This window comes from Varroa jacobsoni, unplaced genomic scaffold, assembly GCF_002532875.2.
Source record: "Varroa jacobsoni isolate VJ856 unplaced genomic scaffold, vjacob_1.0 scaffold_203, whole genome shotgun sequence".
Lineage (NCBI taxonomy): Eukaryota > Metazoa > Arthropoda > Arachnida > Mesostigmata > Varroidae > Varroa > Varroa jacobsoni.
In genome coordinates this window covers 52,277-78,377 of record NW_019213105.1, presented here as the reverse complement: position 1 = coordinate 78,377, position 26,101 = coordinate 52,277, and the positions used below count along the sequence as shown (strand labels likewise).

Genomic DNA, 26,101 nt, shown 5'->3' with positions numbered 1-26,101 from the left:
CCATTTATTTTTGTGAGGACCTTATACACATTTATATGTCCAAATATATATATATGTGTATTTTTTTGCTATCCTGTCTACAAAAACGTACCACACTATACACCTGCCTAATTTATTATTTTTGCTTGGTCGGTGTAGGTAGCTGTTTTATCGGACGTTCTCCGTGTATCACTTGCTATGCTGGGAAATCCAAGTAATCAGAATGCTCATTGAATAATTTTTATTTTTGACCACCTTTGTCCGATGCTTTGGCTTTCAGTATATTACTCTTCATATGTTCCATATAATCACATTTAAAGAAAAAAATGCTAGATACAGAGTAAAACAGATGACAGTGTGGCAGAACATCTACAAAGGCAAAAATTCAAAAATTTCTTTACATTGTGTTTCCGTTTAGCATTATTTTTACGCAGGGCTGCCCTTACTTGAGAAAAGCTAACCTACTCAACACTCTTTCTCATTGAGTTATGCTCATGTAAACAATATAGATTAAATCGCGATTTTATGACAAAATTAACTCCTTTATTTTTTTTTTATTTATTTTTTTTTTCGTTCCAAACGATGTATATGAATATTACTTATATTTAGGAACTGGGTTCTCCTTGTCACAACTTATTTGTGTTTACTGATCTGCAGATAACAAATCTTGACGGTCATTCTCTTCAGATAGTAAAAGGTGAAATAACCTTATCAGGCTTACGCTAGATAAAAAAGAGTACATATTTTTGTGTCATAACCAGCAATGTATTTTTCCAATTGGGATATAATTGCGCATGACTTTGACTGAACTCCCTGAGGAGCAATAGATTGTAAGCTGCTAAAAATAGACCACTGTTTCCAGCAAAAAAGAGTTTTTAGAAAATGGCCTTATACGTTGGACAGTAATGGGCAAGTGATTCATTTGCCTAGACCATGAATATATACTGACTTCATTGCGCATAAACGGCTAATGTTTATAATCGTATTACCATTCATTTACCTGGATTTGTAGCGCCGCTAGCCGTTACATGAAAAAACCATGATCATCTTATGACAGTCTTTTTGAAAGCTTATCCAATTCTAACAACTTTTTCTTGTAAATTGTTTTAATGCCCAGGGGCCGCGTTTGAAAAGACATTAACACTCAAGTGAAAGCATCAACTGTTTTGAATTAACTGCTCAAGCTGTTACATCATATTCATCCTGAAACGATGGCCTAGTTAAGAACTATAAGATCTAGGCCAAGCACAAGTATTGGTACCTGCGAATCTCTGGTAGTGATTTTTTTTGGGGTAAATCAATGAGAGCAAACGGTGGATTGGAGCGTGGACCGTAGAGTATGCGTCTCATTTTCTGCAAAAACGACTTTCGACTATTTGTTGTTATATTATTGATATACAACGCCACTAATGGAGAATTGCCTACACGATGGAGTGGTGGCCGGAGACTTAGAATAAAGGGTCTCCAGGTTCTATCTGGTTAGACATATGTCAATTAATGTGGCTTTAAACTTAATCGTAAAGTAAATTATTGTACCTTAAATTAGAAACTTCATCCTGTGCCCCACTGATAACAGCAATCGATAGGACATAGCATAACGCAACGTGTATATATTTAACAAGTGACTATGGTGCATATCCCATACAAGCTGAGACCGTGTTCCGCACCTATTTTTCACTCACTTAGCTGCAGGCAGTAAAGCTCTTTAGATGTCTCATTTCAACAAAGCGCTCGACCTTAAATACGTGAGACTTTGAGCCATTTTTATCTAGATATCCTCGATATACCCTTGTCGGAAAATGATGAAGATCACAGAATAGCAAAAGGAACTTTCGCTCTAAGACCCGAATAATAAGGACCTCTAGATCCTATTAGCATGGACTTGTTAGTAGAAAAAAACCCTAACGTGCAGTAACTATAATCGCTGACTATTTATTAACCATATAACATTACTTTCACCTCCTCAATTCCTTATAATAATAGTAGTCACACAAAGCGCAACCCGCCTATTACAAAATTGTTTCCCAAAGCCTAGATGCTGACTACTGGTTTAAGTACCGCCTCTATAGTGCACCATATTATAAGGCCTGGGCTTCTTACATTTGTTCGCCGAAGCTGTCGTGTCCAGCAGTTGGGTTTTATTGGCCAAGCAGCCAACCTTGTACATCGAGTTATAGCTTCTTCTTCTTAAGTTAGACCTAAATCTATCAATTCAGTTATTAGGCGGCTAGTGTCGGCCACGACGAAATTTCTCCCGAGCTATGTAGGCCAATAAACAAAATTAATAGAAAATTGGCATAGCTAAGATGCGTATTTAAGCGCAGTAGATCTGTATGTTATTCAGACGTTAACCACTTAACTGTATTCCAGGTTTCCTGCGTTTTGGAAGTCTCCTCTTAGGTCTAAGGTATGAATTCTCAGCGGCCGACCGGGTGTTTTTCCCCTGCGTGCCCAATCCAGTGGGTCATTTGTCTACAAATTCGTTTCAAGTTAAATGGGCAATCTTACCATAAAATGACTGTCGTATTTTTACTAAAAGGCAGGTGGATATAACAAAAAAAGCTGATTTACTAGGCTTCTTCCAACCATTCGCTGTATGAAAAAATCAACAGTTAAGTGAGTATGTGTTTACTGAATCTGGAAAAAAATTTCCATTTATATCAGTGACGAAATCAGAGTGATCATCAGGTTGTGATCTTTAGGGAAGAAAAAGAAAAGGATTAATTCTGTTTCATTTAGGAGCTTTCCAACATTTTAGGCAGCGTCCCTTACTGCCCCCTTTTGATAAGAAAAAGAGGACTCTTTGTTTTTCTGGTTTACTGACCTCCAAAAAAGAGTGATGTAGGCCATCAAAATCAAGTTAAGTAGGATGGTTATGAAAACCATATTGACATGCACCATATTCGTTCGTACTTGAACTCTGTCCCAAAACTCCTGCATCCTTGGGTGCCTTTTCTCTCGTCTACTTTAGATAACTTTCGTCCTATCACAATCGTCTTCGGCCATTTCACCAGATAACGTGCTGCCGTAATCTTAACGACAGTGGCTAAACCTGCACTCAACAAAAAATTGTTTCCTACCCTTTGGTTAATCAAAAAATCAGTGAACTATGAAATTTTTCATGTTTTTAAAGAGGGTTTGGTTGCAGCATCCCTTGCTTTGCAGTAGGTGAGCGGTAGCGGATTGATCAAATACGTCACGGGATAACAATTGGATTGACGATGTAAAAAAATAGATCAATATTTTATTGATAACACACTACAGGCATATTCTTTCTTTACTATAAAGTTTCGGTCAGTGTGATCAAATCTTTTTCTGTTTCAACAGAAGGACGATAGGGAGATATCTGTCTGAAGAAAAGGAACTAGGAAAAGGAACTTCTCTTTTTTCTTTCGAAACTAGCTTATTTTTTTTTAGTATGCTACGGGCAGTCATGGACACCACGAGGACTAACAAACGCCCGGAAAACTTCGGCTTAGCTAGATACTGTTCGAGTTAGACTTAATGCTACATTCCTTATTGTAGCTCTTAGCCTTTTGCTAGCATGAATATTTGAACAATCGTTAGAATACCAATAATGATATAATAGGACTGACTCAACCATAGGGGTAGGTTAATTAGCAGCCTCTTGTACTTTCGTTGGAACCTTTTTCTAGCGCTTTTAAGAGCTAATGCGTTACGCAGACCAGGCCTCGTTGCTATGAGATTCTAACTCACAGAAAGCTAGACCCCGCATGCTTGAGTATTGTTTCGCCTTGAGGTCTGGAGAGAGGTTTTCGTACACCTCAGTGAGGGGATGCAAATAAAAGTGTAGCTACGCTCGTAGTACGCGATTTCTTTTGGTGCGTTCGGGAGGGAGCGTTATTCACCGTGAGGCAACTTCAGATTCGGTCAGAGCAATTTATTCAATTTTTTGCATCAAAGTTTATGAATGCTTGACTGGATAAATATACCTTAATATAATTAAAGTAAGTGACAATTGCGTCTGTACTAAGTCGTCAAGAGGAATGCTTCATGCGTCCGAGATCACGAAAATCGAGTCTATTTTGCAAATAGGGACATAAAGAAGAGTTTGCAAGCTAGGTTTCTCGTTCGAGTCAAAAATTTTTGTGTCTTTTTGAACTTTTTTTCAGGGGCCATCGTCGGAGAAGGAAAAATTCACCTTATATATATATATATACATATATATATGCAATGTGGCGTAACAAAAGGGGAAAAATCCAAGCTTGGCGCTATTTCTGCTGGTGTCCTTCGATAGTGAAGCCATTATGACAGTTAGGTACACCGTCTGCCAGTATTGAAAATCACCAGACACGCTTTTATTTTTGTTTGACAATGGTATATTCCAATACTATGATTCGCAAAATACGTCAAGCGATATCGAGATGAACAACCCTGGCGCTTCCCGCCACAGATAGATGGTCTGGAGCTTGAAAGCCCATAGTCTCGACATGACGATCTTATTTTCTACATATAGCGTGGAGTAATAACATTATAACACGAGGCACTTCCTGGCTTTGTAGTTTTTCGTTTGATTGATTAGAATTAGCCGTTTGGATATTAAAGCGCAATGTCTTTGGACTTCTTTCCTTAAGAGCTTTAGAGGCGAAAAAGTTTATGTCAGCAAGTCCATGACTATTTACGCCTTAAAGGAAGAGATTGGGCGCTGGGTCAGCGAGATCCAGCCACAATTATGTCAGGTCGTGATTAAACATTTCATCGGTAGAAAGCAAATCTATTGGTAAAGCCGAAAACCGTCCAAACAGACACTCCGCAGGACGCGCAAGATGCACCCTTCGAGCCAAAAAAGACGAGCGCTGCTCGTTAATTTAATTAATTAATTAAATAATATATTAATGAAAGAAAAACTAAGACACAATTCATACGATAATTACCACAAAACACGATTTTACTGTTTTTGTAAGAACAAAACATTTCTAAAAAACATATATCATTATTGTTTATTTACATTTTCTACGAGTGTAGATTCAAGTTTAACACAATAATATAGTAATACTTTAAAAAAAAAAAGGGGATTATAAAAGGGGAATGTCAGCTCGTCGGTTGTCCTTCATTGTTTGTGAACAATTTGTGTGCAATATGAAGTGAAAGGTTAAATTAGGCCTATTTGAGAACGGCTCTACAGTTTTTCCTTTCGACGTTCTGTGTGACTTAGGAGACAAAAAATTAATTGAAGCACGAAAAATGATTTCAGGCGAGTGAATTGGTTTCCAAACATGAAGTCCAATAGCCATCTCTTAAGTCTTAAAGCACAATTGTTAGATGATTAAATTTTTCCTGCGTTTTCTAGTCTTTCGTAGCCTTGATTTATATGACGAAAATTAATTTATGTTACATTATTCTACTTAATTCACTAATACATTTTACGGACTTATTACAACTGTAGACAACACCATGTGTGAAGTTGTTACAAATATAATTAATTATAAAACGTAAAATTTTGCTCTTTGTTCTTGTAATTTTTTTTTTTCGAAAAGCTATTACTCCTACATTATAATACTTGTTCGCTCATTTAACAATTATAAATACTTCAAGTTGTTCTGATCACTGGCTCATTGACAGCTATATTTTCTAATGTTCTCGGCTCAACGACAACACCGGTTCAATCGCCGCTACTGCTGAAATCATCGGCTGGACTAAAATAGTATAACTTCGTTAAGTTGCTTAGGGGTAAAAGGGGGTGTTTCATCTATTTCACGAACTGATCTGAAAATTTGGAATACCTAAATTAGACCTAAAAGCTAGGTTACATGAGCAGGTAGATACTTAGAAGGTAAGAAAGGGTTGGCGTAAGGGAAGAACCGATTTAGCTAGGGGAAAGGGCATTATCGGACATGTCTGAGAGGTGGAGGTGGGAACGGGATGTGAGGAACTGTTGTTGGTGGAAGCAAAAAGAAATGTAAGAGAGTAAGAAATATCGTGAAGAGCGCGGTGGAAACTTGACTGCGGGACGAGAGAAAAGCTGATACACATTACTGGGCTAACTTAATTTTTTCATGATGAACTCCGTGGCAAGAAACCTGGACATCACATATATGGCACATATAGGGTAATAGATATGACCGGCCGCGTATCTGCTCGCTTGTAGAAATAGACACTGTCATTATCCATTAAGCACGCATAGCAACAGGTACGTAAGATATCGTAGAATAACTTGGCGAAACATTAACATTTCTCTAGCATTATTTTGATCAATAAAGAGGACCTGGACTGCCTGTTACCATAAATGGAACGGATATCGTCTGCTTCGCATCGCTACCAGTTCATCCAATGTTGTTCTACGTCAGAGGCTTCAGCTTAAATTAAGGCATTCGACATTGACGAGGACAGCTTTTATGATTCTTGCTGTTTCTGAATAAAGAGTTTTCACAAAGCCTGGAAACACCTTGGACGAAGCTCAACTTTAAAAACTCAAAAAATAACAAATTAGGATGTTGTTTATTATTCCCGACCACTTTTTGTAAATGTGTTTACATATTTATAATATCAGTTTCCGTACTATTCAAATAATGAAATACGTCTTCACTGGGTGGTTTCGGTACAGATATATAGGCTGAGGTGTTTTATCAGACAATTATAGTATGATGGAACACTTCAGCCTAAATAGAGAATGTTTTTTCGCGGGTACTCCTGCGAAAAGTACCTAGCTGGACAACCTTTACTTTCCCAAATGCAAAAAAATGTTTAAGTTACCATTTACATTCGTACATAAAAAAATATACTTTTTTTTTTTTTTTTTTAAATAGATGCTACATCAAAGATAACGACAGTTATTTGGCTTATAAAGCAACCAAGGTCCGGGAATGTGACATATCCCTTAACATAATACATGTGCATCTGACCGGCCTCGCTTCACATACCACTACTGATCCTTTTTTTTTCAGACGAGAGATTCCTTTTCCATTTACAGTGATGAACGTCGTAGAGGTCCTTTTCAGTCACAAAAATCGTGGTTGGCCTCTAAACATCAGTTTCTTTTGTTATTACACTAGATTCTACGGTAACACTGCACTGCTTTTGAGCTGTGCGTTTGATCCCATACATGCGATATATTTCATCGATAACCTGTACGAACTTTTTCATTGTCGGCAAAATGCATAGTGGGCAGAAAATTCTAATTTTTTACGTTCTTATGAACCAAACTTGGCGATCATAGCTCGGAGACAGCCAATTTTAACGCTAGCGTATATCCACGCCGTTATTGCAATATAGAGAAACCGAAAAAATCAAATGTGTACAAACAAGCCGCCTTTCCGCTGATGAAAACATTTTCTTTAAGTTGAGCACGAAAGACTAACCTGAGCCTACGCGAAAAGCTTACGAGGGATTTACATATGCCTAAATAGGTTGTTTAATTCGATACGGGTTTTCTAACCACGTCTATTTTTCAACGGAAAAATTAGTAGCAAACATCTTGCTTAGGCGGAGGATTGTATCAGTGGCAAGTGTTGCTCGCTTTATAGGAATCTATTTATTAAGAGCGTGACATAAATCTCATAATAAGCCTGAAGATTAATATAAAAATATCTAAGTAATCACCGAATGTAGATCATGAACGACATATAACGTCACCTCAATCAATTATTCTGCCCTTCGAAAAACGGCTAGGCCGTGTACGATTTTAACTTTTTTTTTTTGCCTTCTACGTTACTGTATAGAATGCCCTATAACGTGGTCGACTCCCAGTTGAGTCACTTCTGTCAATTGGCTAAGTTCTTATTTTTATTTCACTTATTGGCTATTTTGGAGTAGCACGACGTTGCATTTCCTCTTCGATACATATTCGAAGCTATGTCCTACTATGCCATAGGCATTATGGCCCACTGCAGAAATATCGTACCTGAAAGGTTTGTGTATATGTAGAAAAAGAGTAACTGTTGATTACAGATCAAATTTTACGGAAGGACAAAAGCGAGCACCTATACTTGGGATTTCTCAGCAGGCCACATGAATATGCATCATCAAGAAAAGAAGCCGTCGCCGACCAGGATCATTAGTGCTCTTCAAGATGCTATTTCGTCTCCTTTCCAGAATTCAAAACTTTCAGTTTGCTCAGCAGTTTCCTTCTAGATTTTGTTTAGCTTCCGTCGCCATTTCGAATTTTCTTAGGTCTTTTTTCCTAGGTCGAAGTGTCTTTGTTCGACATGCAAACGTACCCGACTTATTTTGTACTGATGTAACGATAATGCTATCCGCTTCCTTAAGACAAGAAAGCGATCCTCCATCAATAAATGCAGTTATCAACATCGTAGAAGTCGCTGCATCTTCATCAGTTGCGGACCATAACTGCTCTTGAAATTTTTTCAGTCGTTTTTTTTTATTTATTTTTTTCAAAGCAATTTTAAACTGCTCGTTTGATAACTGGCAACAACCTACGCATCTGCTGTCTATGCCAACTCTCTAGTCTGCTAGAAACGCACAACTCAATTATGCCAATCCTACAACAATTCTAAATCTAGTCTTTCAACCAGTACGCCCAATAGTAAATGATCGAGACTTTATTGCAGGCATGTTTAGGTAGGCCGCCTTCGTGCTACCTAAAACTAGGTAAATATATAACAACGCTTTTTGTTCCATCTCCGGAAATATTAGTTGAAGTTAAAAAGTCCTTCCAAATAATCTCAGCTGCACTTCAGCTCGTGGCCATGTTAGGTTAATTCAACATTACAGCTCATGCTCTACACACGTTCAAAATTGACTCTTGCTATGTCTTAGGTATTAGTAGTTATTGCGAAGGTATCGACCCTGAAAGGTTTCAGCTTTTTAAAAAACTGACGAGAAAAATTCAACAATCGTTGAGGGGTCAAAAAAATTGATAGCAATCATATTTAGAAAATCGACCATTGTGATGTGGGTTCTTAAATAGCTTAAGGAAACCCGGCCCACATAGGCATATCATTGGCAGGTGATCAACATCGACTGCTGCTGCTTAAACATAGACTGGTAATTGTCGACGTCTATAAATCCGCCTCCGTTTTAGTCAGTACCCCTATGCTTAACTCGCGAGACGCGGAAATATTTGTGTTTTCTGTGCTTCGTTCATCTATTCTATTTTAGATTTGCTGAACGACGATCGTCGGTTATGCAAACAATGCGAACAGGCACTCTGTGTGCGCTTTTCGAACTTTCCACAGGTCCTACTTGGAACGTCCTATTTGGATGACTGGTATGAATTCCATTCACATTTGAGCACTTGCTCATCTTCGGCACGTCCTACCCGTAGCTGCTGACCAGTTCTCTTCTCGACTCTTTGTTTTCTGATAGCCAGCTTCGATGGTCGTTTGTCATGGACAGCAAAAGGTAAATTACCTGGATGTTCACACTAAACAAGGACGACGATTCTGATAGGCGAAATGTATAATGCTAATGCCAATATCCTCTTATAAGGCCTTGACTGAAACTCTGAAGAGCGTCATGCATTTTGAATGAAAACGTGAAAATTCAATAGATACCTTAAGAATAAGCGATTACCTTTAGTATACCTCTATGGTGCCGTTACCATAGCTCTGATATTACAGCAGTAAAGTTCCATAGGCGCGTTACACTGACAATCCAGTTATTTATCTTAGGCCATAGTAATATCAGGAAAACTTTAAAGCTGGCCTAAAACATGACAAGAATGAATGTCTAAAATGACAGATCAAAGCTACGAAGTATTTGGGCACCTAACCAGTGCTTGGATATAGAACCAGAATGCAGTATGTTTATCGTGACGCGCAGTGATCATTGGCCCGTTTGAGGACTATCAAGTTTGAAGCAATCGAAGGTCTCGGAAATTGGTCAACTACGAATTTAAGGTGGTGAAATTTAGTCGAGTGCCTTGTGAAGAACAATCCTACATTGGCCGGTGCTATGGCCTGCACAGCATGTGTTTCAGTTGTTGTGAAAATGTTATTGACGATAAGTTAAGCGATGCCTGCGATAAGTAAGGCACAATGAACATTATGAGCAGAGATCAAGAACCTCTGTTTGTCGAACATAGCTGGGTACGCTTGCCAGGCGGCTGCAGTACAAACGAAGCAGTTCAAACAATGTCAACAGAATAAATAGAAAGTACAAAACCCTGTACTTTTTTCACATTCAATTTCAGTTGCAGATAGCGATGTCCTCTGGAAGTGTCATTTCATCGAGTTGTTAGAGCGTTTGCTGTAGACAAGTTTCTGATCTCGGCTTCTATCGGCACAACCTCGTCGGCGAACGATGATGAAGACCAATCAGTGACTTAACTCTCATAGCCCATTATGAGGATACTATTAGTGACAAGCTGACAAGTGTGATAGTAACTGGCACTTCAATTCAATTTATTTACCCCTCATAGTCTTTGATCGCAATATCGAATCGGGAACTTACTTACCAAATTTTACCAAAAGCTTCGAGTACTTGCTTGTAATTCACCCCCTTTGCAGTCATGCTAGGAAGCCTGGACCTCGTAGATCTACCTAGTAAAATTATTGTGTTTAACATTTGGATTTCAATGATTAAACCATCAGCCCTGGACTATGCTGCTGTTACGTCGCGTGAAATCAATAGTCACCAAACTGTCCTGAACTCTACCTATACAACTACCAAGCCACCAGTATTGACTAGAGATGTAACTCCTTTTCAGCCATGTAGACCAGTGAACAAAGTAACGAGGGCCGCCAAAATACAGACAGCTAGGGTAGTTACTAAAAGTCTATCGGCATGCGGGTTTAAGGTCATAAATTCGGCACGGCTTCCGTTCGGCAGTTACATGCTTGACTGCTATCCGAAAATGATGCATAAGTTTTGCGTCATCTTACGCCTCGGATACGAGCTCGTTAGTGACCGAAACGGTCATCTCCCACTAGAAATCCAACGCAATGCGTCAGTCATTTACCAGATGCTCTTAAATAGCTTGCATATTTATGCTACTGATTTTTCCGTATCAGCAATTGATTGTTGTCCTAATGCTGTCAACGGGAGCAAAAGCTGCTATCAAAAAGCAGCCATTGGTGATCTACTACAACCTATGGCTCTCTGTTTAAGAAAATCGATGAACGACGCGTTACCTGAGTATTTCGAGGAGACCACGTACGCAGCAGAATTTGCCTTGCAGAAGATCAAAAACAATGGACTTATAAAATACCTCATGGGGTAACAATTGGATCTGCGATTAAAGAACTGGATAATTGTTTGGTCGACAAGCTTCACCAGACATGGATGACAAATTTCTCCTCTGACACTATAACGTTCATGTCAATTTATCGCAATAAACTCGTACTTGATTTACTTCCTTTACGTTTTTGAACGGGATAAACCATCGCTCCAACAAACGTTCTTAACGTATTCTAGATCGCGACGGATGGCGAATGGATGAGGATTAAAAGACGCCTAGAGCGTTAAGCTTAACAATAATAGAGGCTATATTCCTGTTCGAGTGCTTTATCTAAATAGGTTAGGATAAGGATTACATTTTTTTGCTAAACCATTCATATAGACCTGTACGTTTCTGATGTGGGACACTTGGAAGCTCCCAAAACTTTAGCTTTTTACTGATTTTAATTTTACTTCAAACCAAACCAAACGGCTAGGCGATATTTGAGTTGATTAGTCGCATTCTGGTCCATTCTGTTGTCGGGTTCCTTGCCTTACCAAGAGCTAGTTGCCCCGTGCAATGCCCTATTAGCATTTTCCTATACGCTTGTCTATGTAGCAGTGTCCCGGCTGACCATTAAGTTCAACCTTTCAGGTCCTACTAGGATATTTGCTGCTCGACAGAATGCTGGGTTATGTAGTATATCAATTTTACGTAAGCCTGTCAACGATTTTTGATTTATGAGCGCGATATTTCCCAACACTGTGTCTGCCAGGTCGCCATAATCGCACTTTTCGATTCGTTTAAACTGTTAGTACGGCCTTCGTTGTTTGCCAACCTTGAAAGGATCGTTCCTGCTGGATCACGGGAACATGTAGAGTTTTGCACGCTTAAATGATACGGATTAAAATGTTACGCTGGGTTGTTTCGCAGTAACGCTGTGATCCTTGCTGCTGTTGACGCCGGTCAAAACCAAACTGGAGCCCCAAATATGATAATGGACTCGGCAATGCTTGAGAGTTGTGCAGGTATCACTAATGTCTTAAGATATTTTGCCCATGTCGAACTACGAAGTCATAGCGACAGGGTGACCTGCCAGGTGAGCCGATCCATGACCCTAGCTTAATTTTTTCACCGGCCTAATTGCTGTCGTAGTAAACTCGTATGTAGTTTTGTTTAGTATACCGTTATTGTTATTCAGTCATAAATCATGCGCAAATCGTCCATTTCGTCAACGTATAGCTTCTTACCTAATATATTCTCTGCTATATTTTTACCCACCGCTACCTATTTATAGCGCCCGAGAAAGTGACAATCTATTTCGTTTTTTTTTTTTTTTTTAGTCATTCAGGTCGTTTGTTGCCTTCAGAACACCATAACCGAATTATGCTACATTTGTAATAGGAGGTCTAAGCGTATTGCTGTCAAGAAGCGTAACAGAATCATTAATATTTTTGCTGTCTAATGCTGAGACGTCACAGGTTAGTTACAAGTTTCTTTTGGTAAATTAAAGGGAAGATCGGTACCCCAAAAAAGCCCTCATGCCCTCGATATTTACCTGCCGAATGCATAGCAGCAGCCTAAATACGTATATGTAATTTCGACGGAGGAGAACATGTTAAAGGGACTTGTTTAGTTACTAAGGAAAAGAGAGGCAGAGATCGAAGTTAAAGACGACGAAAAGTTGAACTCATTGACGATATGCCCTGAATTTTGCGACGTGTCAGCTTCTGTTTGCTCCCACAACAAGTTAGTTGAGTAAAAATGTTTTATTTTGATTAATGACACTAATTACAATTTTAGAAATACTTAAAAAAATATATCGTTTTTTTTGGTCAGATGCTTTAGAATAGCATTTTAGCGGAACTATCTATTTTCGAAAGCAATATTAAGATTTAGTTTTTGAGGGCCCTGGTCTTCTCGACCGAACAGTTTATAGCCAACTGTGCGTCTTTTGTTGATGCGGCGCCTTCATTGCCAAGCACCGGTTCGTACTTGCATTACATTCGAGTTAACTTGAGGCAATTGACTCCGGGACATCTTTGCAAAATTTAACTTGGGTATCGAGAGTTTATTGTGATATTACCGAATCATATGCCTTCATGCTTACAGGACAAACACAATATTTTTCCATTAAGTACTATGTGATGTTTGTTAAAAGCTGAATAAGTATAGAGTTTCGATGTTCCCACACTCGGTCGAGTATTGATCGTTGTATGCAACTTGAAAACGGCAAATGTCACTAAAGCCTAGAGACATCAGCTACCATTAGAGTGATTCATCTTGTGTCTTGTTCGTCTGTTTAGACGTTAAGTGGATAACAATCTAACACTCAGTACGGCATAAATCATTTCTAAATGGATTCCGACAAATATCGTCACTTGCCATAGAGACGCTGCGGAGGGGAGCCATGGCTAAGGAAATACTTGTTCAAACGCAGACTACATCTACGCGAGCTTTGCAGTAGAAAAGGCAGAATGGCGCAGACTACGTGTAGAAGTACGAAAATTCGGTCTGCTTTTTGTATACAGTTAATTTGCCAAACATTTCAGTCATTCTTCATATAGTCCTCGAAAGATGGAACGTGGGTCCTTGAAGGGTATTCAGTAGACGCCACTGTGTCATTATTCGCAACCCATTGCATGGTCTTGCTGATTAGCTATATACCTTAACTTAAGTAAATGTTTCGAATTCTACGAGTACCACTAGACGTTGCTTCGGTCAGCCACTTCAGACTGGCATTTCCCAGCAGGAAATGAAGTTTTTTGCCCAGTTTTTTGCGAGGCTAGTTCATGTATCCCCAGAACGCATTACAAACATTACAGTCGCATAGAGCAAACTGGCCAAAATTCACTTTGGTCAGATGTGAAACGTGTTCGTTAGATTTTTTTTTAGAAGATACTTGGCATGCGACGACGGCAGGAGTAGTGCGTAAAAGTTTACATATAGGCAAAATAGTAAATATTTTCTCCGTCGCAAGCTGTTGTGAACCAGTCTAGCTCACACGTTAGAGCGTATCGAGTTGTTTTATATACGCTGTTCAATACTATATCTTACGTGTTACAACTGAATGTGATATATAGCTAGGCATATACCGAGCTAATTACCTTGAGATATGAAGAAACGACACTCATTGTAGTAACATGATGTGATTTTCAATAATGGAATATTCATTTTCTTGCATTGAGTGCTCCAGGACGCGTCCTCTAACGATGGAGTCAGATTATAAGATAGAAAAACATTGTTCGTTCACCGTTTTTTCCTTCTAATGACGGCCGTAAGTAAACAAGGCATCTCAATATTGTCGCAGTTTACCGCATAGTAGCTACAGATATGTTGGCTTAAAGCTGAAAGGATCGAGCCCACATATGTGTCTCGAACGACAAATATATCCGTAAAAAAACACCTTCCCCTAAAACATCAAACATTACCCAAGTGGGCTCGTTCACTAGAACACTGAGCATAGAAGTACAATTGGGGAAGCTATTTCCCTTTCGTAGCACCGAACTCCACGGGCAAACAGAGGCCCACGTTGACCACTTTATATCCTTCGCATTTTGCTGTACATTCATTAGCAGTATTTCTGAAACGATTCAAGTACAAGCATGAGTCACTTATAACAATACTGGCCTCGAACAAACACTGAACAATCGACAAGTTCCGCGTACCTCTAGAAGACGGCAGATAGTTGAGGGGAATAATTGTCCGACATCTTTGTTCGATAACTAGCGCTGACCTCTTGAACTTTGCGGATAGACTGCGCAGAACTTATTAATTAAGTTCGTGAACTCTCTTTGTAGAAGCCTTTCAATCGAAATAGCATTAGGCCGATGAATGATACCAATATTTGTTGGCCGAGCCGTGCTTGCAGCACGTACACAGTACGCGTAACACGATATTAGTACGAATGATCCTTATTAATCGTCACTTACAGAAATACGTACGGGCTAAAATAAATCGCTCAGAAGCCGAGAATTTCATTCTCAGTATTGGTTTTTGGGATTATGAAGCAACAAAACGGCGCATCGGCTCAACTTTGAGAATAAATTGTAGCGTTCTGCTTTTCCGCCTCAGACAAAAAAACGACTCCGGTATGGAGCAGTCAAATACTAATGCTGAATAATGAAGGTAGAAAAAATTAAATTTGTTCGAACACGCTTAAATATAGAGGATGTATATTACCTCCGCCTGCCCGTGCGATCAACCGCGCAGACCGGTGAAAAAATTCGGGGACAAATACATTTCGCGGCCAGATCACGTCCTGAAAAATTAAATAACCATACTCAATTACCACCACCGCATCGGTAACAACTGCGACTTGCATGAGTATAGAAATATCCTTGTCGAAACAACTGCTTCCAGTGCAGAGCGTTTGTTTTTTGAGTCATCACAAAGTGGGTTCCCGAGTGTTTTGTGCGGTGACATAGTCAGTGGACAAGCGAAACAAGAATAGCTACCTAAAGAATGACCGTATAGTTCCATCAAACAACATCTTCCATTTTAACCTAATTAGTTTTCTTGTAAAATGTTGAAATGAAGAAGGTAAATGCTCAAAACGGCTAGGGCGTTCTAATATTTTTTTGCTATTTCTATTTACAAGAAAATGGCCAATTGATCGCTCAAGCGACGATTGGAGACTATGACGTTACGATGTCGCCACGACGATATCGAGCGGTGATGATGATAATACCCTTGCTAGTTATACTAGCAGATCTAATCTATTCTAATATAAACCACGCATATACTGCGAGCTAGCAGATCTACCTAAACGAGAGGTTTCCAAGGCTAGAAAGTCGGCAGCAAACTCCGCGGTAACATTTGCGTAACGATATGATCGTCATTGATCATATATGGTAGAACGTATACCGTCACATAAGACGAATTATTAGTACCTGCTAGTATAGGTCCAGCTGTACTTGGATGTATGCACAGCAAAAAGACGACTGGTCCGGCGAGCAACACGGTGCTGACCTTCATGATGGGTCAGACGGAGCGGGTTTTTGTTTATCTCGTTACGCAATCACGGCAGCACAGCTTCTACAACAAAGACAATTCCAACCTTGTGAAATAGGAACGTCTGATTCCTCTAGCTAAATGCGGCACTGTCGCTTTTTTTTTGTCTATTCTGTTCTTAAATAAGAAAGAGTTTACTCCCTCAGCGTCGTACCGAGTCAGTCTACTTGACGTCAACGGAATCACAAACTGAACGAATCTTGTTTAGCTGTTCCGTACCCAGTTCTAGATAATACAATCAACCAGCAGAAAGAAGGCCGCAAGCAAGACTTCGGAAACCTTAACTAGGTGTATCTGTTATGTTTCACTCTGTCCTACTGCTGGTGCCGTTGTCACTGGGGATCACCATGGGAGAAAGTCAATACGTTCGAGTGCCCCTAGATGGCGTTCCCGGTTACTTTTATAGCTCGCTCCGTTGTTGACGTCATTTTATCGATGTTGATGACCCTGTCTGTCTATTGCCGCCCTGCTTGTGACAGCATTTGCCATTGTACGTCTTAATGGCTGTGGACATTTGCCAGCCACGGATGTGGTTGTGGTCTGTGATTCTAGAAATTGCTGCCGACGTGGCCTCCTAAAACCCTAGTAAATTACCGAGACGGCTCGAAGCTGGCCTACAACGATAATTCACGTGGGCATGACGCCGCAATCGAATGTTCCGACTGAACGATGCGACACTTAAGTTCCTACCAGTTATATTATTACAATAATCATATTAGTACCGTTTAGCCATATGAGCGAGTAACGCGTAGAACAAAACGCTATAAATGACAACAACGTAAATACAGTCAACACTCTAATATAAACAAATGTTTATAGGCGTTTGTATCACGTTTGAAGTATATTACTGAGCAAGCTATGAAAATTTGTCCCTACCGTAGGGCAGCTTTTGACCAAAGCAGTGTTTCTGATAGAATTATTTTTCTAGTCAGATACGAGATCAATGGTTTTTAGGTTATATTTTAATCGTGATTTCTTGCTAGCGGTCAATCCAGCGTAAAGCGCTGTCCGAACTAAGGTGTTGCTTACAAGGAACGGCCAACTGATCAGACTACAGCGTTGAACTTAGAGGTGGTGACTGTGCACATTTTCGAAATAATTCGCCTTTCGAGATACAACAGCTACTATTACGGGTTTTATTAATTGCGGTGATTATCCTTTCGACCTTAGCTCCGACTCCAATATTACTATGTCCTAGAAGTCTAAGATATTTAGTTGCAGACGACATCCTAACCAATTTGCTGCAATACATTGTCCGTTTCCAGAGCCATGCGGCTCACGATTAACTTCTACGTACAGATATCCGAAGCTAATATTACATTACCGTAATCGCTAAGGCTTTTTACGGTGTTCCTTTCGTAACCCAGTAGTGATGAGGTTAGGCTTTCATAATTATAAGCGTCAATGTGTATATAAATATCATACTGTCAGAGCATCCTAGTTTCTAATGGTACTTCAAAAGGGCAAACTGTTCTTCAAAAACTATCTGGTGCAGTGCTATAATTAAGTGTGGTACATGTCTATTCACCTTAACCCATTGAATTTAATCGACAGAATGATGGAATGTGTTGCCATTTGTTGGGCTAATCTCAACGGGTTTCTTGTTCATGCACTTGACCGTAGGAAATCGAAAACGAAACACAGTTCTCGGTATTTGTAACGACTGCTTTCCAAGAAATCTCGTTACGGCGTATGCCTTCGCCTTTTGGATTCAATGCTAGCCAGTAATGCGCGATATCTTATGAAAAGCTGTGAATACAAGTAGACTGAGCCGCGTCGTAAGGTGTACACATGGCACGCTATGCGAGGTAAAAATAGATAAATGAAGATTTCGTAGTAAGTGGCAGATAACGCACGAACGCAGCAAGCTGAAATAAACATATTATCCGCAGCGCTTTTTATAGACTAGATTTACTTAACGCTATTTATTGAACTGGGAGAAAAAACACTTTAAAACAAACCAAAAAGCAACACATGTTAATGTTTCACCGATTCGAAACAAAACACCAATAAAAAAAAAAACACGATTCCTTAAGCATTTTTTTTTTCGTTATGTATCACAAGATATCAGGTGGATGCGTGTTACAACCATAACATGGTCCGCCCGTGTTATTCAAAACAATTAAGCGCCGATTGTAAATTCGCCTAAAGTTACCTAATAACGGATTTGTTTGTTTTGAGCGTATCAATCAACAGTTAATAAGATCATTTATTATGTTGTTCTCGTTATGAGTACAATCCGTTACATTTTGTTAGACGATTGGCCTGGACGTTTTCGGCAGATTTGTATTAAATTTTCCCTGTTAATTCTTCTATCACTCAAAAAACACAGCGTAATAACAAATCGTGCCCAGAACCAGCATATTTATACTTCAGTTACTCTCAAAGCAGTGGTCATTCAGATGACTAATATCCAACGTGCTCTCTACGAAACGTATCGATAACCATAGTCAACATTAAAGACGCTATCGAGCTATAGAACTCTGACATGTGTACGTTTCCTCCGCGATGAGCGCGGCTATTTTTCAAATTGCCCGCCATATTGCGCTAATTTGTTGTCCTCAAGCTTTTACCTATCTCTCCCAACATCACTCTACGACGTCATGCCTACCCGATCATGAGCTAGTCTGCTTTCGAAATCTTCGTTCGAACATGACTCTGACCCAAAATATGACGTAACGACGCTTTAACGTATCTTCTCAACTGTCCACACTCTGTCCAAGAGCTGCTTGGCTGATGCTCACGCGGCGAGGCTGGTGAAATGCTCATCGCAGAAGTGCGAATGTACCCCATTGTTTCGATAATGCTGTAAATTGTGCAGTACCTTGAGTGGTGACCCTTTTGCGAATTTTGCCACTTCTGTTGATCACCGAAAAAGAAAAGTAGTCAATATACATACGTGCACACAATACTTCGAAAAATATTACGAGTTTACAAATGAGATACTTTGCAGATTGTAGGCTTGAATAAATAATTGTTTGTTTTTGTTTCATGTTTATTGCCTTAGTGGGTAAGTATTACATTTTGATTACCTATTTCGAATCAAGACAGCATTTACGTTAAATATCATTTACGCTGAGTAGGTCAGAGTATCATTCAGTACTCTAACATCGCAATAGGAGATGACTGGTGGCTCGGTTACGATATATGCGATTTTAAAGTGGTTTATTTAAGGATATGAGAACGACTTCGAATCTAGGAAGTATCGAACAGTAACATCTATTGATATTGTTTGTTGAGACTTCGCCTGAGATTATGAGCACAGACCTTGCATGATGTATCCCGTGTCGTATACGGTCGCAGCGTGTTTCGTCCACGATAGGAACATGATAAGATACGTGCCGACGTAGAAGTCATTCAGTACTGGCAGAACGCCTTGCCTCTCGTTACAAATTCTGCAATCGATACCAGGGCAGAATCATCGATGAGGCTAGTATAACCAACAGAGTTCATTAAAAGCTTCGCACCTTTTCTTCTTTGATAAGTGAGCTTCTTAACTGTAATAATAACTATTGAATTACGTTTGCTTAGAATTTGAAATAAAGTACTAACCTATTGAGACAGTCTTCTCGAAGAGATTCCAACACTATTTTGGTCATATTTATGCCCATAACCGCAAAAGGAAAGTTCTGAAAAATAGAAATCACGAAGTATACATTAATAGATATTAGAGCACATTTTTTATATTATGCAGCTGATACATTTAGGATTTTTTAGTTGCCACTGCCAAGGGCATTATTTTTATAAATAAAAACAACAACTTGACAACTATGAGAAACGGACGCCGTGTGAATTTGTCATTGATATACCGCCTCCCTTATTACTAAATATCAATATAACGATAAAACCATTATAGTCTGCACGCTTTAAAAACGTATTCTTGCCTAAACCTATCAAGTACTACTTGAGCGAGTGAGTCCATCAATATGATTCTTGAATTTCCTCAGCTGTCGTTCCCCAAACTGCGAGTCGTGGGTTTCAACAACGGACTGGCTATGATTCGTATTTAACCACATTAAAAATAACTTATTCGTAGAAGAAAACACTTAACTACCTGGGTTGCGTGAAGAGATATCCGATAGATATCTTTAGTTACGGTCTCATTGTCCTGATGGGTGGCTAAATAAAGAAGTTGCAAAAGTCCTAAAATTCCGCATCCCCTAAGATCTGTCGCGGGATCGTTACCTAACATAAATACATCGACAGACACAAAATCTTTTCAGAACAATTCGCTTAGCAGAATAATACTTGGATAAAATGATCATTAATTCGTTCAATGAAACGCCCCTTCAATCAATACTGTGCGCTGCTACATAACTTTGTGTCCTTTTTAACTCAAAGGACGCTCACCCCATATTGCAAGCATTGCGCATATCCTATAACAGCTTTTATCGTCAATTTATTATCTAACGTAAGTTTCAATAAGTTCCGATGCTACTATAAATATGAAAAATCTAAGCGAGGTCAACTAGGTGTCGTTAATAAATTTCAAAATTTCATTTAATTTTATGCGGTTTGGTAATAATTGGAAAGCACAAAAAAACGCTGCTAGTGTTCTGAATGGAACGCTTTTATCCACGACCTTAAAATGACCTGGCCAGTTTTTATTCGACTGACTCACCCTGAAATCCAATGGTTTCCCAGTGTGCCCCGTATCTTGGGCAGTCATAAGTATTTCCTGTCAACTTCCGGTAAATCGTTTGCACCATCTGACCATGACTTTGGCATTCCGTGTTGAATGGTACCTTACAATTAAAAGGAAATTTTAAAACTTCAGTGATTAAGTTAGAAATGTTGTGTCTTTTCTGATAAATTTATTAAAAAGTCGAGTCATACCTTTGTGCCACGTTGTAGGGCTTCTCCAAACCAAATCAAGGTATTGGTAATCAAGCAATTGCTTTAATGTTATACTGAATCGTTTTAATGCCGCTAAACTTACGCTATCTGCTGAAAACAGATCTTATCTAAACTCAGCTTACCAGTGCCAATGCGAACATAAGGTCCCTTTCCTCAATCAACGTAACGGCGATTTTTGGGGGACCAAATAACTTATGCCACAATTTTTTAAGACCCTTCCGTTGCACTGTAGATCGAATGCTATGCTGAAATTTGAATATACCGCTATGAATATAGATGACAATTTCGAAATCCTCGACCAATTGAGAAATTATTTTACCTGCTACCAAAATGGCCGTCAAAGAGGGCAAAACATCAGCAATGCCAAATCTGATTCTAGATATTAACCAGAGATAGATAGCTAACACAGATTTGGTTATTATCCTACTGCCAATTACTACTACAAAATACTATAGTAATAATTGATGCTGAAAACCTTTAAGCTCTTCCAATCTAACTTTTTCAAAACTAGAATATGTTGATCACACAGACCATGGAACAGACATCATACGGATCAGCAACGATAGAAAGGAAAAAGCTCTGTTAAATTCGAATTTTTCTTAGGTGGGTCTGTGGTTTGATAAATGTTGAGTACGAAGATGTAGGATAGGTAATTATAAAGTATTTGGATTTTTTAGGTCAACAGCTATCCCATCTCGATCCAGAGGCACTTGACAGAAATACTAAGACATTTTAATAAAAATCCCAAACTCCGTATAGCGGATGCGGTGCGTTACACTATAAAGCATGCCCATTCCTTAACCAAAATGCCAACCCTATTATAAGGATGGCCATTAAAGATATATTACTTAACAAAACCTAATAGCAGATGTTTTCGCTGGAATACGCATAGGTCCAACATGCTCAAACGTATGAGTAGGACAGTCCACTTCAGGAGGTCTGAAGTATTTTATAACCCGGCGGCCAACCTTATTAAACCAAATTTAAATACCTAATCCTTTAACATTATAAACCTTCTATCACACTAGAGTCCGAAGAAAAGAATCAATAAGATAAGAAACCGCGTCTGATATTACTGTAATAAAGAGACGTCGACGTAACACCACAAAAAAGCTTGCATTGATACCTTGTCATCATTTAGTAAATGCAGTTCATACGCAGAAATTTAATTGCTTGGGACACTTTTTTTTACAAATTTTGAACCATGAGGCGAACACCTTCGAACAGCTATGTCAATGATCACAATATACTAATAGTGAGAAATCGCTGAATGCAAAAAGTACAAAACTTATAGCTGAGACTATTCAAAAATTTAGATGAAACGGTGGAGGTAGTGGAAGTTGAGAATATGCCATATATCTTGACAAAAATTATAAATAACTTGAAACAGATATGCCCGCAAATTTTCGCCTCCTAATTGGGCAAATTCACTAAAGTAAAGATTCGTATCCAAGGCAAGATAAAATTCACGGAGTGTATCATCAAGTATATCAAAGTTTATCACGTATATCAAGGATACCATATTATCCTTAAACTAGAGAAGGAACTTAAACGATTACATAAAAAATATGTTGCTCCAATGGTAGTAATTTGGAGAAACCAAACAGGCGACATTAAGTTATACGCAGATTTTTCTATCGGTCTAAATGATTCAGAAAAGCACTACCCACTACTAACCCTAGATGACAACTTTACTTCGCTCAATGTTGAAATATACTTTTCAAAAACAGATTTTGCGTAAGCATATTCACAGACGAAAATTGATGACGGATTGAAGAAGCTGCTGACTTCTGCTTGAAACAAAGGTAACCCCCGCTGTCTTCAAGGAAGTAACATACACAAATGTCAGTGGAGCAACTGGTGTATCAGTCAGCCTACTTAGATGTACCCCCACATCGGATAATAGAAGCTTTGGTGAACTATTTCAGCGAATTAAAAAACGTTCGTTTCAATGTCCGGCTTGAAAAAAGCAAGCTCCTTGAGACGTTAATCTGTTAATTAGGCTTTATTATTATGCCAGACAGTCATAAATCAAATCTAAGGAAGACTGAAGCTGCCCTTGCCTGGAAACGTGTCAGAACCACACAGTATTCAGTAAGTGACGAAAATCCGTGGACCCCTTGATAAACTCTTCCAGGAGGATACAAAGTATCAATCAGTCAGGAGACTGCCAGGAATCCTAAACAAGGCTGAAAAGAATATTATAATCAGATCTGCTAGTTACGATCATTACGATCCCTCACTACCAATCCTAAGGTAGCTAATGCCAACTAACATACATGGGATGTAACATTGAATCTATACCCAAATGGGATATAAAAATGAAAAATACAAAAACATTATACAGCACATTAGCCCGTATTTAAGTAGATTAGAAAAAAAACAACGCTAAAATAGAAAAAGAAACCCAGTACATTCAATGACTTTCCGACTATAAGCCACTGCCAACTATATTCGGGAGTAAAAAGGAAATTGCTGTTTATACGACTAATAAATGTCAACAGTGGGCAACGCTTCTAATAGAAAGTCACTTTAAAATACAATATAAAAGGAGTCATGAGTCTGGCAGTGTTGACGCCCCATTACGACTTCTTTCGGTGACTAACCAAGAGATTCGTAAAGAACCCAAAGGTAGAGTTATGGTCCAGGTTGAAAAGAACCTAGTAGCTTACTTCCTGAAATCCGTAATTGTCTACCGATGACGTTATAATATGTGCGCTATAATCCAACCATATGATTCAACAAATGCGATCAATTGTTTGAGAACGAATTAATGGCTAAAAACGTCGTCAACTAATAGTCCGTTATTCTGTCTATTTATTAGGAATGGACGCCTTCTATTTATTTACCAATTTAATTCAGAGAAGTACACGCTAGTAATTTAAGAAGCATCGAAATAAAATATGCCGCAAGATCAATAACGACATCGAAAATGTGGTCCGACAGTGTCCGCATTGTACCAGTCAACCTACAAATCCGACAAGAAGACCCATTTAATAATGGCCGAAGGCCACACAACCTTTCAAACAGGTCATCTTGATTTTGCTGATACCTTAAAATGCAAAATGTGTTTCATTGCTGTCGACGCATATTCCAGATGACCTGAAATATACACTCCAAGTTTTGCTACAGTCATTAGCACATTACAACATACGTTTACACATTTTGGTAAAACGTACATAGGCCATAGGTTTCGTCAAGTCCTTAACAACTATTTACGCCAGGACAGCACCAAATGGCCTAGTCGAGAGGTTTGCCGACACCTGTAGAGGGAAAGTACAAGAGACTAAGGCACAATAATTTGATTTCGATTCGTGACATATTTTTACTTTTTTGACAGAACTTTTTTACATTTGATGATAACAAATGCGCTCATCGAGTTCTTCCTAACGAAAAAAGCAGGGACAGATGTTGATCTCTTGAATCTCTTGAATTCGAAAAAGAGGAGGACCCGTACACACAGAATGCCGTACTTCAAATACAACTTTCCTTAATGGTCTCAACGTGTAGGCGGAACATGATTTTAGAAAACTAGGACATCCGAATTGCTTATCCGGACAAGTTCTAGCCTGGATAAGAATCGCGATGTACCATGCGCGATATACCAATGAACTAAAGGTACAAGCTGAGGCGTTTTCGAATAGGATTTTAGGAACGTCATCAAAGCTTCAAAAAATTTGTACCACGCCATCTTGAGATGCATCGACTATGCCAGCCGCAGTCGAAACAAGAGGATTACACCGTACCAGACGATTTGCTGCAAGACTTGCCTTCAAAAAAGGAAAACAAAATGACGTAGTCATATCGGTCCAATGTATACAAAAGGTTAAGGTCGGGGGCTTGTGTTCCAAGCAATTAGAAATATAGAAATATGTATATGTGCGCACGGTAGGGAAGTTCTTGGCAGTTAAGGTGATTTCATTAGATCCCTATAAAAGTAGCAGGGTATATGAGGGTTATTGCAATAAAGGACAAATTTAACATATTGGCATCAAACCATTCTAACTCCATAATTCTATAGTCTTATGTTTCTGTCATATGATAGAATATGATATAACAGTGGTATACGTTGAAAACGCAATTAACTAGCATTTATCCAACTTACCAACAACTCCAAATTTGACCTCCTTCGAAAGAAGGGTCTGTGCATTTTTCGTGGTTGATTACCTTTGCATGTGAAAACGTGAAATAAAGGCTTCGCTATTGTCTAGACACTTCAGTTTCTAAAGGTTATCGAAAAAGTAGTGGCCGTTTTTAGGCCATAAATAAAGCAAATTACTTTTATATTTTAAAATAATATTATCAAACTAAATGCGCTCCGTTTTGCTGAACGACCTTCAGCCCTTTATCTGATAATGCTGTAATCCCATAATTGTGGGCCTTCTGCAATTGCAACAAATGCTTTCTCCGTTGGTATCATCAAACATACAGCATCGTTATCTTCCTTGGAGTCAGCCCGCCACAGATTACTCGCTTATTATGGTCGCATATGATCCAGTCTTCATCAACCAATTTGGAAATAGCTCGATTACGTTTCATTGATCAGGTTCGCAAAGGAAAATAGGCCTAGGTAATTCCTTTGCATAAATTCATCTGGCATTCAAATATAGAGCATTTTTGTAGCGAGCTTAATTATTTCAGTAGCCTAAAACTGTTTTGTAAAAGATGCCAACTCTATTACGAGATTATTGCCATCCCCATTTCGATCTTGTTGAACATTCACAACTTACTTTTCTCGCGATTAGTCGACCACTACGAGAAGCACCTTCGCCAACGAAATCTCCAGAACGAAAGCGACAAAGCTATTTTTAGGCCATTTCCTTCGATAATGCATTTTGACCAAAAATACCACCATTTTCTAAGGGCCTTAACAACATTTGTGATTATATCGTAGATATATTCTTAGACATAGTGAATTTTGCAGGATTTCACTCATCTTCAAGGCGCTCTCTCTTTATTTTGGATATATTTATTAGAAAATTTTAGCACCAAATCTCAGCTTTCAAATGACACTAACGCCGGTGCGGCGCGAGCCATATTATCTGAGATACGTGATTTTAAAGCCATCTAACGGGAAAAAAACAATAATTTTTAGCAGTCCAAAAAAATATATATACACACTATATTTCAGCTTCTTTCCAATTGTCAAGATAATTTTTTGCCCCATTGATGTAA

General features: G+C 38.8%; 1 protein-coding gene and 1 long non-coding RNA gene across 5 annotated transcripts in view; both read right to left on the bottom strand.

The window, feature by feature from the left end:
* Positions 1-12,810: 12,810 nt before the first annotated feature.
* On the bottom strand, positions 12,811-16,462 carry LOC111273622 (uncharacterized). Of its 2 annotated transcripts, none has more exons than XR_015316015.1 (4): positions 16,289-16,462; positions 15,949-16,093; positions 15,239-15,317; positions 12,811-14,639 (listed from the first exon to the last, which is right to left on the bottom strand). It is a non-coding gene; the product is annotated as an uncharacterized LOC111273622 (long non-coding RNA). The 2 variants fall into 2 exon arrangements; XR_002687957.2 differs by having other exon boundaries at positions 16,224-16,461.
* Positions 16,463-16,852: 390 nt separating this feature from the next.
* LOC111273616 (ELMO domain-containing protein 3) overlaps positions 16,853-26,101 on the bottom strand; it is a 13,421-nt gene continuing 4,172 nt past the window's right edge. For 2 of the 3 annotated variants that reach the window (XM_022855363.2, XM_022855364.2), the window contains 6 exons: positions 21,049-21,171; positions 20,691-20,814; positions 20,124-20,254; positions 19,622-19,698; positions 19,337-19,464; positions 16,853-18,928 (listed from right to left, as the gene is read on the bottom strand). In XM_022855363.2, the coding sequence (XP_022711098.1) occupies positions 18,810-18,928; positions 19,337-19,464; positions 19,622-19,698; positions 20,124-20,254; positions 20,691-20,814; positions 21,049-21,171 (702 nt within the window). In that variant the 3' untranslated portion in view covers positions 16,853-18,809. The remainder of the gene's footprint in view (positions 18,929-19,336; positions 19,465-19,621; positions 19,699-20,123; positions 20,255-20,690; positions 20,815-21,048; positions 21,172-26,101) is intronic. The other variant, XM_022855365.2, reaches the window with a different exon arrangement.